Source organism: Ursus arctos, unplaced genomic scaffold (genome assembly GCF_023065955.2).
Source record: "Ursus arctos isolate Adak ecotype North America unplaced genomic scaffold, UrsArc2.0 scaffold_18, whole genome shotgun sequence".
NCBI lineage: Eukaryota > Metazoa > Chordata > Mammalia > Carnivora > Ursidae > Ursus > Ursus arctos.
In genome coordinates, this window is record NW_026622852.1 from 29,139,675 (window position 1) to 29,157,827 (window position 18,153).

An 18,153-nucleotide genomic window follows, 5' to 3' on the forward strand; every position below is an offset into this window, starting at 1 on the left:
AGACACACACATGCACTTATTTAGGTTTGAGGACTCGGAGTTTCTGGACCTGCTGTGACGTTTACTACCTCCCCTCCCCGAAAACTCCCACCCCCAGGCCTTTGTAGGTGCCAGTTCTGTTGTCTGAAACATCCTGTTCTTTCTGTCTGGCAAACTCCTACTGATCTTTAAAGACCTAGATCCACTGTCACTTCCTCCATGAAGTCCACTCTAACTCCCACAGCAGAATTCATTACTCCTACAGCACTTTGTTCACGTACTATCCGGAGAAGTCATAGTAGTACCAACAAGGATATTTAGTGAACACTTACTCTGTGCCTGCCTCTAGACTGATTAATTGGTTACATATATTATCTCTAATAAAGGCAGATACTATTATTATTCCCATTTAAAAAAAAAGATTTAATTATTTTAGACAGAGAGAGTGATTTTCGAGTTGGGGGGGGGGCCAAGAGGAGAGAGAGGATCTCAACTAGACTGCACACTGAGTGTGGAGCCTGACATGGGGCTTGAACTCATGACCCCGAGATCATGCCCTAAGCCAAAACCAAGAGTCAGATGCTCAACCGACTGAGCCACCCAGGTGCCTCTAATTGTTCCCATTTTATGGATGAAGAAACTGAGGTTTGTGAGGAGCTAAGTAACTTGTTCAACGTAATACAGCTAGTAAGAGGTGAAGTCCAGATTTGAAGCAAGCTCTATCTTTCTCCAAAGTCCACACCCTCACACACTTAGCACCGACCAGATGCTATATTGTTTTATTCTGTACTTATCAGGAAACTGGGGAGCCCCTGACAGAAGGGAAGCCGATTTTATTTTTCTGTGCATCCTCAGCACCTAGCAGGGCCTGGCAAGCAGTAGGCACTTACAAGTTTGATGGATCCACTTGAGGTGAAGGTATATTTACAAAAAAAAGAAATACAATTTCTGTCCCTCTTTGCAGCCTGGGATGTCTTAATTACGTGGTGAAACTCTCACCCCACTTTCTGTCTGTTTGATGGGGACTGGCCCGGGGACAGATGCTGCCAGCTCTGAAGATAACCTGTATTTCATTCATTCCACGTTTAAGTGCCCCCTCCCCCAAGAGCTAATGTGATGAAGTCCTTCTGGAAGAGACTATAGAAAAACAAACAAAACCGAGGCAGAAGCTTAAGAAATATCACCAGGTCTGGTTTTTAATGATTAAAGCCATTTTAAAAGGAGAAATAGAAACTCAAGAGGGGCCTCTGTGTTGCTGAATTGTAAAAGAACAGGAAAGTATTTCTGAGTTCCTGCCAAAGAGATCAAATCCACCAAAACTGCTTTATGGGGGGGCTGGGCACTGGCAAAACCCCCTCTTGGAGATTTTCTGGCAGCATCCAGTGAACCACTGATGCTTTGCAGAAGTCCTGCTTAACCCTTACTCTCTGGGGAACTAGGCAACTCCCTGCTAGCCTTGAGAAAGTGGGGCAAAAGGAAGACATGCCCGAGGAGCTTAGGATGCGGAGGACAGGCTGGAAGGGGCCTCCCTACTTAATGCTCACCCAAGGCTGTTTGAGCCCCCAGGCACGTGCCCATGTTGTGCCTGACCCTGGAAGGTCCTTCGCTCACCTTCTTGAGGGCACCCTCCTACCCTGACTTCAACACTGAGCTTGAGCTGCTCCTCAGGGATCCCAGGTGGGCCCTGCACAGGGCTCGTGCTGCAGCCGTGTTCCGGTCAGAGCAGAGGCAGGGCCAACTAGTCTCCCCACTGTGCCCTTGCGCCTTATACAGAGGCTGGCTCTCAGACCTTCCTGGGGAATGTTTGGGGAATGAATGCATGAGCCTCAGGAAGAGGACAGGAGAAAGTGGCACTGTAAGTTCAAGGTCCCTGCCACCTGCCCAGGGTTCAGGTTCTACTTCCCACGGGACACCTGCTGCTGCATGTTCCTACCCTCCTCACTGGGCAGCCCCCAAACCCTTCAGGGCACACGCCTTCTTCTCCCTGTCCTTGCTACAAGGACGGGGGACATTCACTGGATAGCCACATGCATTGCCTTTGGAGCTCCAATGACAGCTGTAACTTCACATTTATTTGTGCGATCATTTGGTTTGTGTCTCTCCTCCCTTCTAGACTGTGAACTCCGTGCGATTTGGTTTTGCTCATCACTGTATTCTTAGTGTCTGTTTGAGGCCTGGCAGAGAAAAAGTGCTCCATAAGCCCTGGTCGACGGGTGATGGCCTAAGCAAACATGCCCTGAGCACTCACTCCGTGCAGGCCCTGTGCTGGGCATTGGAGATGCAGAGGACTGGTGCTGCCCTCCAGGGGCCCATAAGGTTGGGAGGAGAGACAGACTTGCACCGGATGAATCCAAGAGGGTGCGGGGAGGAGATAAGGTGGCTTCATGGGGGAGTTGCTGGAGGCTACTGAGACGTCAGACAGAGGAAGCAGCATGAAGAGCTGAGGGGCTGGGTCAGGGGAGTGACCACATCAGGCCACCCCTGATTCAGGATTCTTCTGTGACTCCCCACCACCTAGGTGATAAATCCAGCCAAACTCCTTTGCTTGGCATTCAAGGCCTTTCCCAAGTTTGGCATGACTACTCCCCAAACACACATGTGGACTTGTTAATGTTTAACCATTCCCGAGTCTCTGGCTGAGTTGTGATTTTTGCCCTCCAAACCTTTGTAGGTGCTGTTTCTTTTGTCTGAAACTTCCAGTGTTTCTGTGAGAGGCTCTGTGTGAGTGGGGTGGGTGGGATGGCTGGAGAGGGGGTTAGCTGGGGAGACACTGGGCCCATACATGGGGTTGCTGGAGTTGAAGCATCATTAAGCAGAGGCGTGATGGGGCGCTTCTGCAGCATGGAAGGGTAGAGTCGAGGCGGGGAGCCCGCAATAGGAGGCCAGTTAGGAGCTGGCACAGGTGTCCCGGTGAGCAGGGAGGAGCCTCGATTCAGGGCAGTGACTATCGTGGTGGTCAGGAAGATGCCGGTGCCATAGATATCAGGCAGGTGGAGTGACTGGCTTCAGCCTCTGAGTCCTCTCTCCCTCCCCAGACCTCCCCCACCAGCAAGGGCCAGCACCTCCAGATCCCCTGAGACAAAAGGTCTATGACTCTTCAGAGTCTACCTTCCAGGAGGCAGTGACCTTGAACGTGCTCAACACGGATTATGTCAGTGCACACCGATGCCATCACTCTGAACTCTCTCTGAAGCCAGGAGGTTACTAGTGCCCCATTCTCAGTGGGGGTAAAGGCATACAGTAATAATGATTAAGCACAGGTTCTGGAATCAGATCTGAGTGTGAATATTACTAATGTGCTGTGTGGCCTTGGGTAAGTTTCTTAACCCCTCTGAGCCAGTTTCCTCATCTACACAATGGGGGGAATAACGACATAACCTGTCTTAGATGACCAAAGTCTGGCTTATCATAACTGTTCAACAGCTGTCAGCTATTATTATTAAATGTCACTTTCCATTGTTGTCTAGAGCAGGGATCAGCAGATTACGGATCTGGCCCACCGCTTACTTTTGTAAATGAAGTTTTATTGGAATACAGCCATACCCATTCATTTATGTGTTTGTCTTTGGCTGCTTTCATTCTCCAACAGCAGAGTTTAGTGGTTGCAATAGCAACTCTAGGGCCTGCAAAGTCCATATTTAGCTATCTGGCTTTTTACAGAAAAAGTTGTCTGATTTCTGGTTAACAGAAAAGAGTATTTCTTCAAGAGACTTTAGATATTTTGACTGATTGAGACTAGCCTTCTGCTAGGACCAACTCATGGCCTAGTTTCAGGGATGCCATTCCAGGGGCATACAAAGTGAATGGTGCCCCCTGGAGTTGTGAAATTCACATCACTCAGACAACAGGGGCTCTCTGGTGAAGCTGCTGAAAGCTCTCTCTCGGCATTTTGCTGAAGCTGAGCCCACACAAAGGTCTGAGGTGATGTCTCCATGTTATTGTCTGCAATAGTACCAAGTCATATGTGAACTTGCTTTTTTTTTTAATTAAAAAAAAATTTTTTTAAAGTAATTTCTACAACCAACATGGGGCTTGAACTCACTACTCAGAGATCAAGAGTGACCTGCTCTACTGACTAAGCCAACCGGGTGCCCCTGGAGTGAACCTGCTTTGTCCTCCAAAAAAACATCTGCTTCCAGAACAAAAGATCTCATCTCTGAGTTATTGCTCTCATCTCAATGTCTCAGTTTGGTCCTATTAAGAGGCAGAATAAAGACTGTAGTAAGTCTTCCAATTCAAGATTTTATGACTGAGCTTTAGAAACAAAAAATCAGTAACGTGCCATAAAAACACCAGATTTGCAAGCATTAAGTCACCACGTGTCAATATGTCCTTTAATAGGCTTCTTTTCCTTTAATGTCTTTAAAAATGTTGCCATATGGGGTGAAGTTTGTGTATGTGTGTTTGGGAGGGCATGCCATTGTGGGTGCTGAGAGGAGGAGGCATGAGCCAGGGAAGGAAGGGAAGGATAGAAAGACTATGAAAACAAGTGTATATTGCATTTACAAACTTATGTATACCTAGTAAACATGTCAGTAAAAAAACGGTCTCAACTTTAAAAAAAAACCAATAAAACAAGAAAACAACAATAAAAACCAACCTTGGCTATATGAAGGGTTGGAATCATGGAGAATTCAATCCCAGTTTTGACCTGTAATTGCCACAACCCTTTTAAGACAATTTGGTTCCTAGACTTGAGCTTTTGATCCATATAAGGTATAAATTTCTCTTCTACACCTTTAACTTCCTCCTATTTGTCGATAAGCGATGCTTGGTGGCAGCACTGCAAACCTGTTCTGGAATAACTAGAAAGCAAAACTAGAGTAAAAAGTTTCTCCCCCTGCAATGGTGTGTTCATCTGGCCTTAGTAATTTTTGTACCAGACAAAACTGGTGACCAAATCTTGTACTCAAAGCCTTTGGCAGGTTCTCAGACAAGCCCCTTCCCCCAGCGCCTGGCCCACCACCCGCCTGAGTTCCACTGACCTAGCTGACCAGGGTTGGAGCCAGTCGCTTTGCTCCGGCCCCACAGCAGGTGAGGCCACATCACAGCGCGGCGCCCCCCGCAGAGCTCTCAGGCAACTGAACTCCCCAAGTCTTCCCTGACATGTTTTGTCAATTGTTGCCAGACAATTTGAGTGTTCTTGCTCAGTGATCACATGAGTAATGGAAAATAAGGGCCGGTTCTTTATTACAGATGACAATATGGATGAATCACATACTGACACAAAAGAATCAACATTGTGATTCTTCGAAGCCAGGATGGCGTTATAATAAATGGCAGAGCAATTCTAACCATAGCCATGGTGCAGGCGGGGCCCCAGAAGTCATTTGGACCCATTTGGTCCCCCAAAAAATTAAAAATTTTTTTTAATTAAAAAAAAAAGCAAGTTCACATATGACTTGGTACTACTGCAGACAATAACATGGAGACATCACCTCAGACCTTTGTGTGGGCTCAGCTTCAGCAAAATGCCGAGCTTCACCAGAGACCAAACTTTGGCTCCCATCTGGCGGGGCTGGTGAGAGAAGGCATGATCCTGGGCTCCACCCTAGGAAACTGATTCTTAGGGCTAGGGTGGGCCTTGAGAATCTGTATTTCTTTTTTCTTTTCTTTTTTCTTTCAATATTTTATTTATTTATTTGACAAAAAGAGAGAGAGAGAGAGAGCACAAGCAGGAGGAGCGGCAGGCAGAGGGAGAGGGAGAAGCAGGCTCCCTACTGAGCAGGGAGCCTGATGCAGGGTTTGATCTCAGGACCCTGGGATCATGACCTGAGCCAAAGGGAAATGCTTAATCGACTGAGCCACCCAGGTGCCCCATGCTGGGTATGGAGCTGAACGTGGGGCCCCAACTAATGACCCTAGGATTAAGACCTGAACTGAGATCAGGAGTCGGACACTCAACGGACTGAGCCAACCAGGCAACCCAAGAATCTGCATTTCTAACAAGCGCCCGGTGATGCCTACGGTGCTGCTGGCCCAGCCCACGCTCTGAGCAGCCCCGATCTAGACCGAGGTCTTCCACCCTGGCTGTGTATTAGTATCACCTGGGAAAACCTTGAAGCCTCCTGATGCTCAGCTCCAGCCCCAGAGAGGTGGTTTCAACTGGCTTGGGCTGGATTACTTCTTGGAGTTTTCAAAAGCTCCCATTTGAATGAAATGTGCAGTCAGGACAGAAGGAAGGGAGTTGTCACAAATGGGCTGAGGCCCATGAGGGAGGGGTGAGCACAGGCAGCGGTGGCAGAGACGTTCTTTCCTCCCTCTGAATGCAGCCTGCAGTTTCCCTAAGGTGGTCCAGGTAGAGGACAGGGCAGAATAGAGAGGACAGTCCTCCCTCATGCAGACAGCAGCTCCTAAAGCAGCCCTGGCAGGTGGAGGGGCCGATGAGTGAGTGGTGCCACTGGGTACAAGGCAGAACCACAGCCCAGGAGATAGCACCATTTCAATATGGCCCCAGTTTATAGATAAGGAAACAGAGGCCATGAAAGATGATGACGTCTGCTCAAAGACCCACAGTGGGTCAGCAGTGGGAACAGAAGAGAACAGGAGCTGCTCTTCTGCTTCGCCTGGTGGCCCCACAGCCCCCAGTACGCTGGCTGTCTGCCACAGGTGCCAGGACTCTTAACCCAAACCGGATGACAAAGGCAAGCTTGGGGTGAAGAATCAGAATAACAGCACTGCACAACAGAGGGGAGGAGAGCACGACGCATGCCCTGCAGAGGGGACGTCTGTGAACAGGTTATACCCGCGTCAGGGGTTTAAAGAGCGTGTGTGTGTGTGTGTGTGTGTGTGTGTGTGTGTGTGTGTGGTGGGGTGGGGTCAAGTCAAGAAGAGGATTTTTGGAAAGACGTGTCATGATGTTATGAGACCTCTCCCCAAAGTAAGAGGATGGGGTGTGCTTCCTCCCTGACCTCAAATGAAGAGGGAGGCTTTCAGGAAAGCCCTCAGATTGCCTGACCGACGGGGCTCCCTGCAGCATGGGGGAGCCCAGGACACCTGAGGTGACCTGCTGGCCAGCTGCTCTGGGGGCGGAGCGAGGGGGGGCTGCTGCCGTGGGATCAACCTGAGCTCCTCGAGTCCGTGTGGGCGAAGGATGCACGCGGGCCTCCTGTGCACCAGATGTGGCCTCCTGGGGGAGTACGGCACCCATGTCAAGGGCGCTACAGGAGGGAACGTCCTGGTCCTGGGGGCTTTGAAAAGCCCAAAAAAGCCCCCTAGGAGAGTCTTTATATAGGGTCTGTTCAAACAGGCCTAGCAAGCCCCACGGCAGCTCCTTCCGCCACTCTAAGCTCCAGCTCCAGAGGGTTCAGAAACCTTGGGAAGGGGATGACAGGGAAACAGCTCAGGCGGGCGAAGGAGAGAAGCAGCCCAGCACAGCCCCTCTCCCAGGTCTGGCGGCTGGCCCGCTGCAGGCCTGAGCCGGGAGAGGCTGCACCTTTGAAGGCAGTTTGAAGTTCTGAATATCTTGATGGACTCCACATATTAGTTGCTGACCAGAAGGTCTTCAAAGTCATGAGACTCGCCTGAATTTTTCTTTAGAAGCGAGGGAAGAACCGTGCAACTGGAATAGTTAAAACAACAGTGGTGGAGAGAGTTTCTCTAGGACTATATCCTAAGAGTCAAGCCGAGTCAGCACACTGGTTACACCTAACCACACGGGTGGCAAACGCGCTCCACCCCCACGAAGGCCGGGCTCCTATCCTCTAAGGGCCTCTGTGAAAATGGAAGCATTACATTTGGTCTGCATCCTGGTTCACTCCCGTCTAGTAAGGGCTCCTCATTGCCCACAAGTGAAAGTTCAGGTTCCTTACTATGGCTCCTCTTGGCACCCCGTCACTGCAAACGTGTCCTGGCTACGATGAGCCTTTGCCAGCTCTGGGAACACAACCATCCCCTCCCCAGGCCTCCATGCATGCAGTTCCCTCTCCAGGCCTCTGCCTAGCTAACCCCGCTCACCCTCCGGGTCTCAGCATCAGGGCCACCTCCTACATGAAGCCCTCCCTGAGTGCTTGTACGCCTGTTGCCCCTAGACATTCCCAGCCAGCGCTTATCACCATGTTGAAAATATGTTGTTAGCTGCTTGATCTCCCTAGGAAGCGGAAGGTGGCGGGGATGGGCCTTGTGTGCAGCTTGAATCCCCAGCAAATAGCCCAGTGGTAAGCACACTGTAGGTGCCTAATAATACTTGCTAAATAAATGCTAAGTGAACATTGCAAACATCCTGAAACGGGAGTGATTACCTTCTTCTTCATTTTCACATTTTTGAAGATGGCGTGGACCCTCCATGTCTTTGCAAACATTGCCCCAAAGGCGGTTGTGTAGCCCACGGTGAGAATCCAGGTCCTGACCTAGAGGCCATGAGAAAACAGAGACATTAACATCTCCTAGGTGGACCGACCTCACCATTTACGATAGCGTCCCAACAGGGGGATTCTAGGTGATGGGAACAGATGCTCTATTTTACTCACTGCAGAGCTGTACTATCATCAGGAGCCCTTTAATCACATCACAATTTGATAGACAGTTAGTTCTACCATAGGCAACTGTGAGGTTCAAATTCTGCCTTCCATGGGTGCACAACCCAGAGGGAGCCAGTCACAGACACAGGCACAGAGGCTCCCAGGACCACCAAAGGATCGCTAAGGGGTGACAGACCAGCCTTCTGGTCTTCCCTCTCTCCTTCCCCTTCTTCCTTAGAGCCTTCTATGTGATTCTAAGTGAGGAGACAGACCTGTAGCGGTGAACATAATCGCTGACTTCCTGTCTCCTCACCTGAGTCTGTGGGAGAGCAGATGGCCCCAGGAACCTCTTCTATAGGACTCCCAGCTCCTGGGTTGTGGGCAGCGGGTAGGGGAGGGTGCTGAGTCACAGGGGCTGAGACTGGGCAGGAGAACCAACCTGCTGTGGCCCTTCTCCAGTGCTCAGCAAAGCCACCACTCTGGTGGAGCAGGGCAGGACTCAGCAAGAACTGGCCCCAGGGACACCTAATTGGCAGCTGAAGCCAGGCCACTGCAGGGGCTGTTCAGTTAGGGAGGAAGGCCAGAGGAGAGGGGCCATGACCTTCCTGTTCCCATTAGAGGCCTGTCTCCTTGGGTCTTTGGAGAAGAGAGAAGCAAATGCTGCCTGGGTCCTAATATCCAGCCCCGCCTGCCATGGTCAGGCTGTGTGGCTCCTACTGCGCTGTGTGACCCCAGAGTCTGGATACTCAGCACCAGGCCAGCCTGGCTCCTGAGCCCGTCCTTGGACCTTAGATTCCTGCTCAGGACTCAGAGACTATCCGGCTCTCACCTGTTCCCCACAATGTCTCCTGATCCCCAGCCCTGGGCTGGTGACTGACAGGTTGGACCCCTGCAGGCTGGAATGGCTGGCCACCATCTGTTAGATCGTGGGGGCATCCTGGATGCCGACTCCCTGCCTGCACCGCCATCTCGGCCAGACCCCAGCCACTCCAGATTCCGCCCTCACTGGCTGGTCCAGACACCCTCCCAAAGCAAGGAGACTTGCCGAGATGCAGGCTATGTGTCTCACAGAGCCCTAGGGCCTCCTGCTCGCTGGGGTGAGAAAGCCACGTGGCTGTGAGCTTCGGTTCTGGGCTTGGTCTTTCCTCTGCTCCCCCTCAGTTTTGCTTCGCTAAGTTCCCTTGGGAAGATCCCCACCTGCCTCAGCTGAACACAACAGGAAGGTGAATGGAGTAGGAGAAAGAGGGAGACAGCCAGGCTGGAGCAGACAGGTGAGGCCCTCCGTGTCCAGAGGAATGGGACCCAGCAGGTGTGCCTGGCCACAGCAGGCCCTTCCAGCCCAGGGGTGCCTCAGCCTGTGTAGGAAGTTCCCAGAAAGGCTCCCAGCTGAATTCCTGCATGGAGTACCTTCACTCTGCCTTTCTAGCAACTTGGCTCTCTAGCCTCCAGTTTACAGAGACAGAACTTGTCCCCTTTAAATTTTATTTGTGAAAGCAAGACCTGGCTGAGAAGAAGGCAAGGATGGCCCCCTAAGGAGGGGCAACAGCATCCATGGCGATTGTACAGAAACATGGATGTGCCAGATCTGAACGTTGACAATGGGATAGGTGGAGACATTACCATTTCCTTTTTTTTTTTTTAATTTCAAAAGTGAGGATAAATCAGATGGGCAAGAACGAATCACAGCACTTTAGAGAAGGCACAGGAGGACCACATTGTTACCCATATTATAACACAACAATGCAAGAGAAGTGAACAGAGCAGGCACAGGGGGAGTAATAACACCTAGTTATTGGGAATTTAGACCTGAGCTTAATCAATGACCAGATCACAAATCACCAGTCTGTCAGAGTTGCATAGGACCTTACAGATCACTCACTCATTCATTCATTCGTTCATTCATTCATCCGTTCACTTGATAAGTATTATTAGGCCAGAGGCTAAGTGTATAAAGATAAAAACAACAAATAAAATAACAATAACAAAACAGAGTGGGTTTTTTTTTGAGCCACCAGTTGAGTGAGAAAACCGCACTGTAGATGAAGAAACTCAGACTCAGGGCATTGAAGACATTTCTCCGAAACACGGCACATAGCTGCAGAGCTGAGCCTGGAACCCAACGCCTTGCCTCTCCCCCTGCCTGTCTCCCCTACATCCCGCTGCCTTCTCCTCACATAGGGGTTCCTACTCCGAAGCTGATTCATCCACACCCAGGAGTCAGCTGTCAAAGGGACAGGACATGCCCGGGGGGTGGCTGACAGCCTGAGAACACTCTCCTGGGTCATCCCCACATACTCTTACTGCTAACGGGTTGGCAGGACTGTTAAGACAATGGCCTCCAAGTGCTTTGACCATGTTCTCCTATCAGAAAAAACAATTTGAAACACGAACATAAAGGCAATGTGGACATTTGAAAAGGATGGTAGGGGATGAAATCGTCTCATTTGACTTTTATGTGGCCGACAAAGATCTCTTATGTTGCGTAGAAGTGTCACTGCTGTGTGCTTAGCCTTCTTAGAGTTGCTCGGACTTATGTTTTCTTTGAAGTAATCATTTTCGGGCCACTTGCCTGTTTTTGTAAGGCTAAAATCATTAAGACTCAATACTGTAAATTAGTTACACCTTGATAATACAAATCTAACCTGGCATCTGGCAATAGCAACATGTTGCCATAAATGGAAAGTGAAGAATGGCTGAGGGGGCCTGGGCAGGGAAGGGTTAACAGAGCAGGCTCCCGACCCTGTCCTTAGAAGGGCCTGCTGGCCAGACTGACCGCTGGCTAGCATCTGGGAACCCAGATTTGGGGACGGTTCCCGCCATTCCCTCAGTGATGAGAGTGACTCTTGGCCTGAGCTGTTAGTGCCAACACCGTGGTTTAGGCTGCGAGCCTGCTTTCCTTCCGGGACCCTGGAATTTTGGTACATGCTGAGCAGAGGGGGCCCAGGTGACCTGCCCCCAACAAAAATCCTGGGCTCCGAGGCACCAGTGGTGGACAGCGTTTCATGCGTGTTGTCACCATTCACTGCTGGGGAATTCGGTGTGTCCCGTGTGATTGCTGAGAGAGGCGCGTGGAAGCTTGTGCCTGGTTTCCCGCGGACTCTGCCCCATGTGCCTTTACCCTCTGCGGATTCTGCTGTATATTCTTTCTCTGTAAGAAATCACTGCAGTTGAGTATGACCATGTGCTGAGTCCTCCTAGTGAATCACTGAAATGGGGGTTGTCTTGGGGACCCTTGGCACGACGCCCCATTGCCGTCCGGCGTCATGGATCGATCAACCACGCGGGTCTCTGGAGAGTTCCTGCATAGGACTACTGGACACACCCGCTGCACCACAGCTCCAGGGCCGGTCCAAGTATTACACCTTAGTAAAGCTGAATTTCTTTCGTATTTTTCTACATAAAAACCAAAAATGAATAAAAGCTGTATTCTTCTGCAAGACAATCCCAGTGGGTCACCTTGCACGCTGCAGTGTTCATATGCCATTTAAAGACAGCCCCACAGACCAGGATGAAACAACACTGAAGGAAAGACTCTGAAAGCAGGACACTGGGACCCCTACCCGCAGAGCTGCCCACTGCGGGCCGGTGCAGCCCAGGGTCACTGCTGGGAGAGGCCTCTGCAAAAGGGATGTGAGTTCTCTTTCCCCTCCTCCACCATCTCTTTAAGATGGAAATGGACCCTCAGGTTCAGACCTGGACCCTCTTTGCCTCTAAAAGCTCTCCCTGGATTATTACCCCCACTCTCAGGCATCAACCACTTTCTCTGTATTGACAAGTTCCTTATATTTTTCCCAGCTTCTGCCTCTCTTCTGAGCTCCAGACCTGCATGCGCCACTGTCACCAGAGACCTAGGTGACACCTAGCTGTGCCATAAAACTTAATACTCCACAGCCAAAGCTGAGCCCACTGGCTCTTCCTCTGAGCAGCTCCATTTCCTCCCGACTCAGGGAGTGGTGCCATTATCCACACCATCCACGGTCACCCTAGTTAGGGACCAGGAGGTCCCCCTGGGGAATCCTCCCCACTGTCACTCTCCTCTTCAACCCCTAAGCCCGGCTTCTGCCTCACTTTCTGCCCAGACCATGCTTTGCCCTTCCTTGTGTCTGAGAGGTGAGGCCCCATGCCTGCACCTCCTGGGCTCCCTCGCCCTCTGGCTTTTGGCTGGATTTGGAAGTTTCCATCAGGAGATTGGAGGGTGCCAGGAGAGAGAAGATGGAGTGTGTGCTCCCTGCTGCCACTGCTTCGGACCTGTATCTCTGGCCGAAGCTGGGTCTGTTCACGTGTCTCAGGCCCTCTCTGGGTTCCAGAAAACACTCCTCTCTCTATCTGTTCCTGCCTAAGAGTGAAAGGGTTTCCTATGGTTGCTAGTCCCCAGGTGCCTTAACCTCCATGTTTGCTTCCTTAACCCTCCTGCATCCCGGGAGCTAGTCCCTCCACTAGAGCCTCTCTGTGTGACCCCCTGGTAGCAGGCTCTGTGTTCTGCCGGGCAACGCCTGGTGACCATTTTACTCCATGTCTCTTGTTGGCACACCCCGTCCTGTGTGTACTCAGGCTGCGATCTGGGTCAGTCACGAAGAGCAGGGGCTCTGCGGTCAGACTGACAGGGGTCCAAGTCCTGGCTTTGTCACTTACTATCCACACGAACCTGGGCAGGTCCTGTAACGTCTTTGAGCCTTGATTTCCTCATCTGTGAAATGGGAACAGTGATGCCTCTTTCTTCATAGAATGGTTGCAAGGATTAGATGAAAGAATGTGTGTGAAGGGCTGAGGTTCTTAATCAATGTTTGCTTCCTGTTCAAGTGATCCTTACCACCACTCACTGGTCTACCTGGGGAGCCCCGGCTGCTCTTCCCACCTCTACCCTCACCTCCCGCTTATCCACCCAACCCCATCTGCCCGCCCCCGCCCCCGGGACTGTTCTCTAAAGCAAATCTAAGCAAGTCTCCTAGGTTTAAACCCTTCACTGGCCCATGGAACCATCAGGTTAGACTCCGGATTCTTAGCAGGGTGTAGCCCCTTTCCTGCCACCCCCCACGGGGCACTTCACATCCAAGCAACCCCACGCTGCTTGAATGTTCCCTGCCCCGACATTTCTGGCTCATGCTGTTGGGCCTGGCACCAGCGAGACCCTCTACTCAGAATACTATTCGTCTCTCTGATCTCCTTCACAAATTCTAATTCTCATTTGTCCTCTGAAGAGCCACCTCCTCTGAGAAGCCCTCCCAGACCTTGCAGGAAGATCACAGCCACCTCCTCCTTGACACTTGTGCCCTCATGCACGTTTCTGCTGTGCTGGCCACCATGAGATGATATCTATCTGATCACCTGTCCACCTTTCCCACAAGATGGTGCTACTGGGAGGGAGGGCCTATAGTGCTCGCCTTTCAGTCTCTGGGGCCAGCACTGGGTGGGGAGGGGGTGATCAGCCTGGATGAGCAGCTTAGGAGGTAATGAGCTCTTTGTCACCAGAAATGTGCCTGGAAAGGAAGACCGTAGAGGGAACTGGAGCATTTGATGGCAAAAAAGGCTGAGCTTATGGCACCCGTGGTCACTGCTACCCAAACAAGGTATGCTGTTAGGTAGTGAGATCCCCATCACCTCATATATTCAAGCAGAGCTTAGAGGATCCCCTGTAGGAATGTTGTAAGGGCATCTCCTGCCCTGAGGCATTTCCTGCACCTCCTTGATGATGCCCCAGGTATCTCCCTTCCGTGTGTCTCTATGATGCCAAATAAACCAGAAGATTCTGACGGGCTCTAGGGTTCTGTTTCCACTATGTCATACACGTGTCTACTGATTCATCAACACAAGACAAACAGCTACTTCGCTTTTTCTCCCAAAGTCTTAAACATATTTATTCCTCTGACGGTAAGGTCTTTTTTTCCTCTCCTCAGCCGTAAGCGGCTGCCCCCTCTGCACACTGCCTTGAACACATACATCCATGAGGCAGGGAGAACTTGCGGCAGGGGATGCCCATATCAGTCCCAGCTATGAAAATGGAAAAAACAATTAGACACATCTCCAAATGAAAAGAAAAATCTATGCCCAGAACAATTCTGCTCAGCTGCTTGTTCAACTGATTTCGGGAAGGCCTTCCTGGCAGGGGGAAGGGCTGTCATTGCTCTTTGGGGGACCAGTGGGCAAACGGACATGCAGCCTCTCTTGCAGGTCCTGACAGATGATTGGGACTCCCATGCTCTGGGCCTCCTGTCACGACAGAGGCATATGGGCCCCGGGCCGGGAAGGCAGGTGGGAGGGAAGCTCTGAGGCCTGGTTGGACACTGGGGAGCAAGGCGCTTTCCCGTTTCCAGAGAGGTTCTAAAAACCTTTTGTTTCATTGTGACCATTCACCCCAGGCAATCAATAGTGAGAAGGTAGGGAAAGAAGACCCAAGCCTTTATGACGGATATCTTCCTGGGGCAAGGGGTGAGATCCGGTGCGTGTCCTTAGGCAACAGGCCTTTGAAGAGCGTGCTCTACAAACTGCTCCGAAGACCCTGTCTCGCCCAGGGTCCTTGAAGCAAGATCTGAACAGAAAAGGCCCTCTAGGGTTTGGAGGACAGCAAAACCTTTCTGGGGCGGGGTACGATTCAGGGGGCCATGGGAGATGCTGGGCACAAACAGGGGTACTTTGGGCCCGAAGGGGTCATCTTAGGAGCCCTGGGGCAAATCAGAGAAAGACCTCTCTTTTGGGAGGAGGAATTTCTGTGAGGCACCCCCTTGGGGCCCTTTTTGAAAGAACCCCCCTGTAAGGCCCTTCCCGCTGAAGAACTGAGCAGACCACGGGACGAAATCCGCCTCCCACTGCCCCTGATGCCAACACAGTGCACTCGGCAGCCCTCGCTGAAGCGACAGAGCACAGAGTGAGGGAAGAAGCCTTTCTTCCCCTTCCCTCCACCACCCCAGCAGATGCCTGGGCCACGAGAAGCTGGCGAATTTTCTGGATGTGCGATGTTTTCGAGACGGGTGATGGTGGCCTAGGGGCACGGGGTGTGGGCTGTGCTGGGTGGTGCACCGCCACGCAGCTCCGGGCACTGACGACGCAGATGAGTATATGCTGGGCCAAGAGAGGAAGGGGAGAGTGGATGTGCCATCATGACTGCAGCTGCTATGAAACTCGTGGGCAAGTAAGAGGCATCTTTTAGGACTTCCAGAAATAACTGCTGCTCATTCTGAGGGGTCTGCTATTTAAAGTCTCCCCTGATCTGTCCCTTTACTTTTGGCCCTCACTCCCCCCGCCCTATCCCCAGGCCCCTTCCATCAGGGCATAAACATCCTGAATGGTAGTTATTCCTTTACATACATCTTCCCGTCTACACTGCCAGCTCCCTGAGGGCAGCGGTCTATGCAATCCAGCTCTATACCCGCAGGCCCTGGTGCACAGTAAGTGCCTGTGAAATGTTATCATGGGGATGAATAACTTATAGGACCAGAGCCAGGGCATGGAGAGGCCCACGTGAGGGTGTGTGGGATCGGAGCACATCATCTGTTGGAGAGTCTGGGGAGCCTCTGGTGTCCTTCTCAAAGCCAGAGGGAGCCCTTCAAAACTGAAGGCCCTGGATGGCCCGGGGTAGAGGTGGGGTAGGGAGGCCACTGCTGTAAGGGGAGCTGCAGCCTCCCCAAGACTCCAGTTGGCCCCAGCAGGCCCTGTCAGCTCAGCTCCAGTCCCTATGGCTGCCTCCCTCCACTGGTCTGAACTGCCAGGCAAGGCCACCATCAGACACTCTGGGCAGCCCCTGGGCCAGCCTTCCAGCCACCTTCCAAAATCACAAAGCACTCTACCATGGCCAGACACAAAAGCACAGGATAGCAGGCTGAGACAGCCCCCCAACCACATTATTACATTAGGTTATCTCTCAACTGCCTCAAAAAGAAATCCCCAAGCAAGAAACATCACAGACATTTATGGCCTTTTAACTCAAAGCATCACTAATTCTTCCCAGACTTGAACTTCCAGGGAGGCCAGGTGGGTGTTCCCAGGTAGCCTTTGCCTTTTGAGTCAGAGTCAGAAAATCCTAGCATCCAGGGAGGGCTAGAAGAGGGCATCCTGCTGCTCAATTCAGTGCCCGCACCCCCCCCCACCCCACTCTTCCCAGCTGCCCATCCTGAGATCGTTCATACACCTCTTGTGAGCAGCGTGGATGGCTGGGAGCACGCTTCAGGACCCAGAATCCAACCCTGCCTCCCATGATGGGGCTGCTCTGCTTCCAGAGATCCTGGGGGCGGGGGGAAGGCCTTCCGAGCTGATCCTCGAGGGACAGGGTTCCTGATGCTTCTATTTCTCTTCCATGACCTGTCTCCAAGAGACAAACCCAGAAATAAAGCAGGGTTTTAACCTTGACCTTTGTACTCTAGGTGTGGTCTAGGAGCACCCCAGAGCTCCTGAGTCAGAATCCGCATTCACTGAGCCCCCCAGGTGATTCACGTGTACCTGGAGGGGCACAATGGGTGCAGGGAGATGACAGGGTGCTGGTTCCCCTTGAGGGGGGCGTGGATAGTGCCTGGAGGAGGACAGGTAGCACTTCCAGGATGCCAGCAATGGCCTGTTCCCTGAGCAGGATGCTGGATTCACAGCTGAGTTCGGTTTGTGAGAATTCACTGAGCTAGACACTTACGATATGTGTGTGTGTGGGGTGTGTGTATATTTTAATAAAAAGTTAAAAATCAAAAGAAAGAATCGGGATCATCAGCAAGTAGAGGCAGCTGGGAGCTCTACAGCTAAGCCACGCTCCTCTGAGCTGCTGGGAGAGCCACCAATGCCTGCGGACTTGTGCGGGAGCACCCTGAGCCCCGCCAGCCTGAGGCCCCTTTCGACACTGAGGGCAACAGAGACACAGCAGCTTGGCTTTGACTTAGGGCCTGAGTCTGTCCCCGCCCCAGTTCTAGCAGAGCAAGGCCATGTAAGGCCAGAAGTTGCCACGGATGTACCTCCATCCAACCAACCAGCACCAACACCACTTTTCCAGGCTCTTCTTCATCCCAAGTTCACTGTACTTTATCTGAGCAGTGTGCACGGGGGACACCAGAATCCAGACAGAATCCCATCATTCCTAATGACAATGGCTAACATTTACTGAATCCAATTGTGAGGCAGGCACTAAATGCTTTGCATACACTATGAATCCTCCTGAGCCTATTATCATGCCCATTTTACAGAGGAGTAAATTAAAGGTCTGAGGCGTTAAGTAACCTAAAGTCACACAGCTGGGAAATAGTGTAGTTGGGGTTTGAACACAAGCAGTCTGACTGTAATTCTCTTATATGCTAGGTACTCTGAAATGCTTGGGCACGGATCAAAAATGAATGAATATATGAAAACCACTGAATTATACACCTTGAAAGGGTGAATTTTATGGTATGTGAATGATATTTCAAGTTTTAAAAATCTGAATGGACAAATTTTGGGGTTGGGATAAATGTTGATCACATCCCTAAGAATTTGGTGGACCTGTTTCTCTGGTACAAACCAGCTAACAACAAATATATATGTATTTCTTTAAAAAAAAAAAAAAAAAAGAACGAAGTGTCTCAGACACCTGTGTAGTCCAGCAGACCTACTTCCAAACTTCAGTCCTGCCACCTAGCTATGTGTGACAGAGTTTTGGTTTCCTCTCATGTCAAGTGGGGACAGTGAACCTTGCCTTGTCAGGGGGTTGTGGGGATTTGAAGGGACATCTGCACAGGCAGCAGGCTGGGCCTGGTGAATAACAGTGGAG

General features: G+C 51.2%; 1 protein-coding gene across 1 annotated transcript in view; it reads right to left on the minus strand.

Moving 5' to 3' along the window:
* The window catches only part of GABBR2 (gamma-aminobutyric acid type B receptor subunit 2), a 336,894-nt gene that overhangs the window by 55,437 nt on the left and 263,304 nt on the right, over positions 1 to 18,153 (minus strand). The window contains exon 12 of the mRNA XM_048223257.2: positions 8,220 to 8,327. Within this exon, the coding sequence (XP_048079214.1) occupies positions 8,220 to 8,327 (108 nt within the window). The remainder of the gene's footprint in view (positions 1 to 8,219; positions 8,328 to 18,153) is intronic.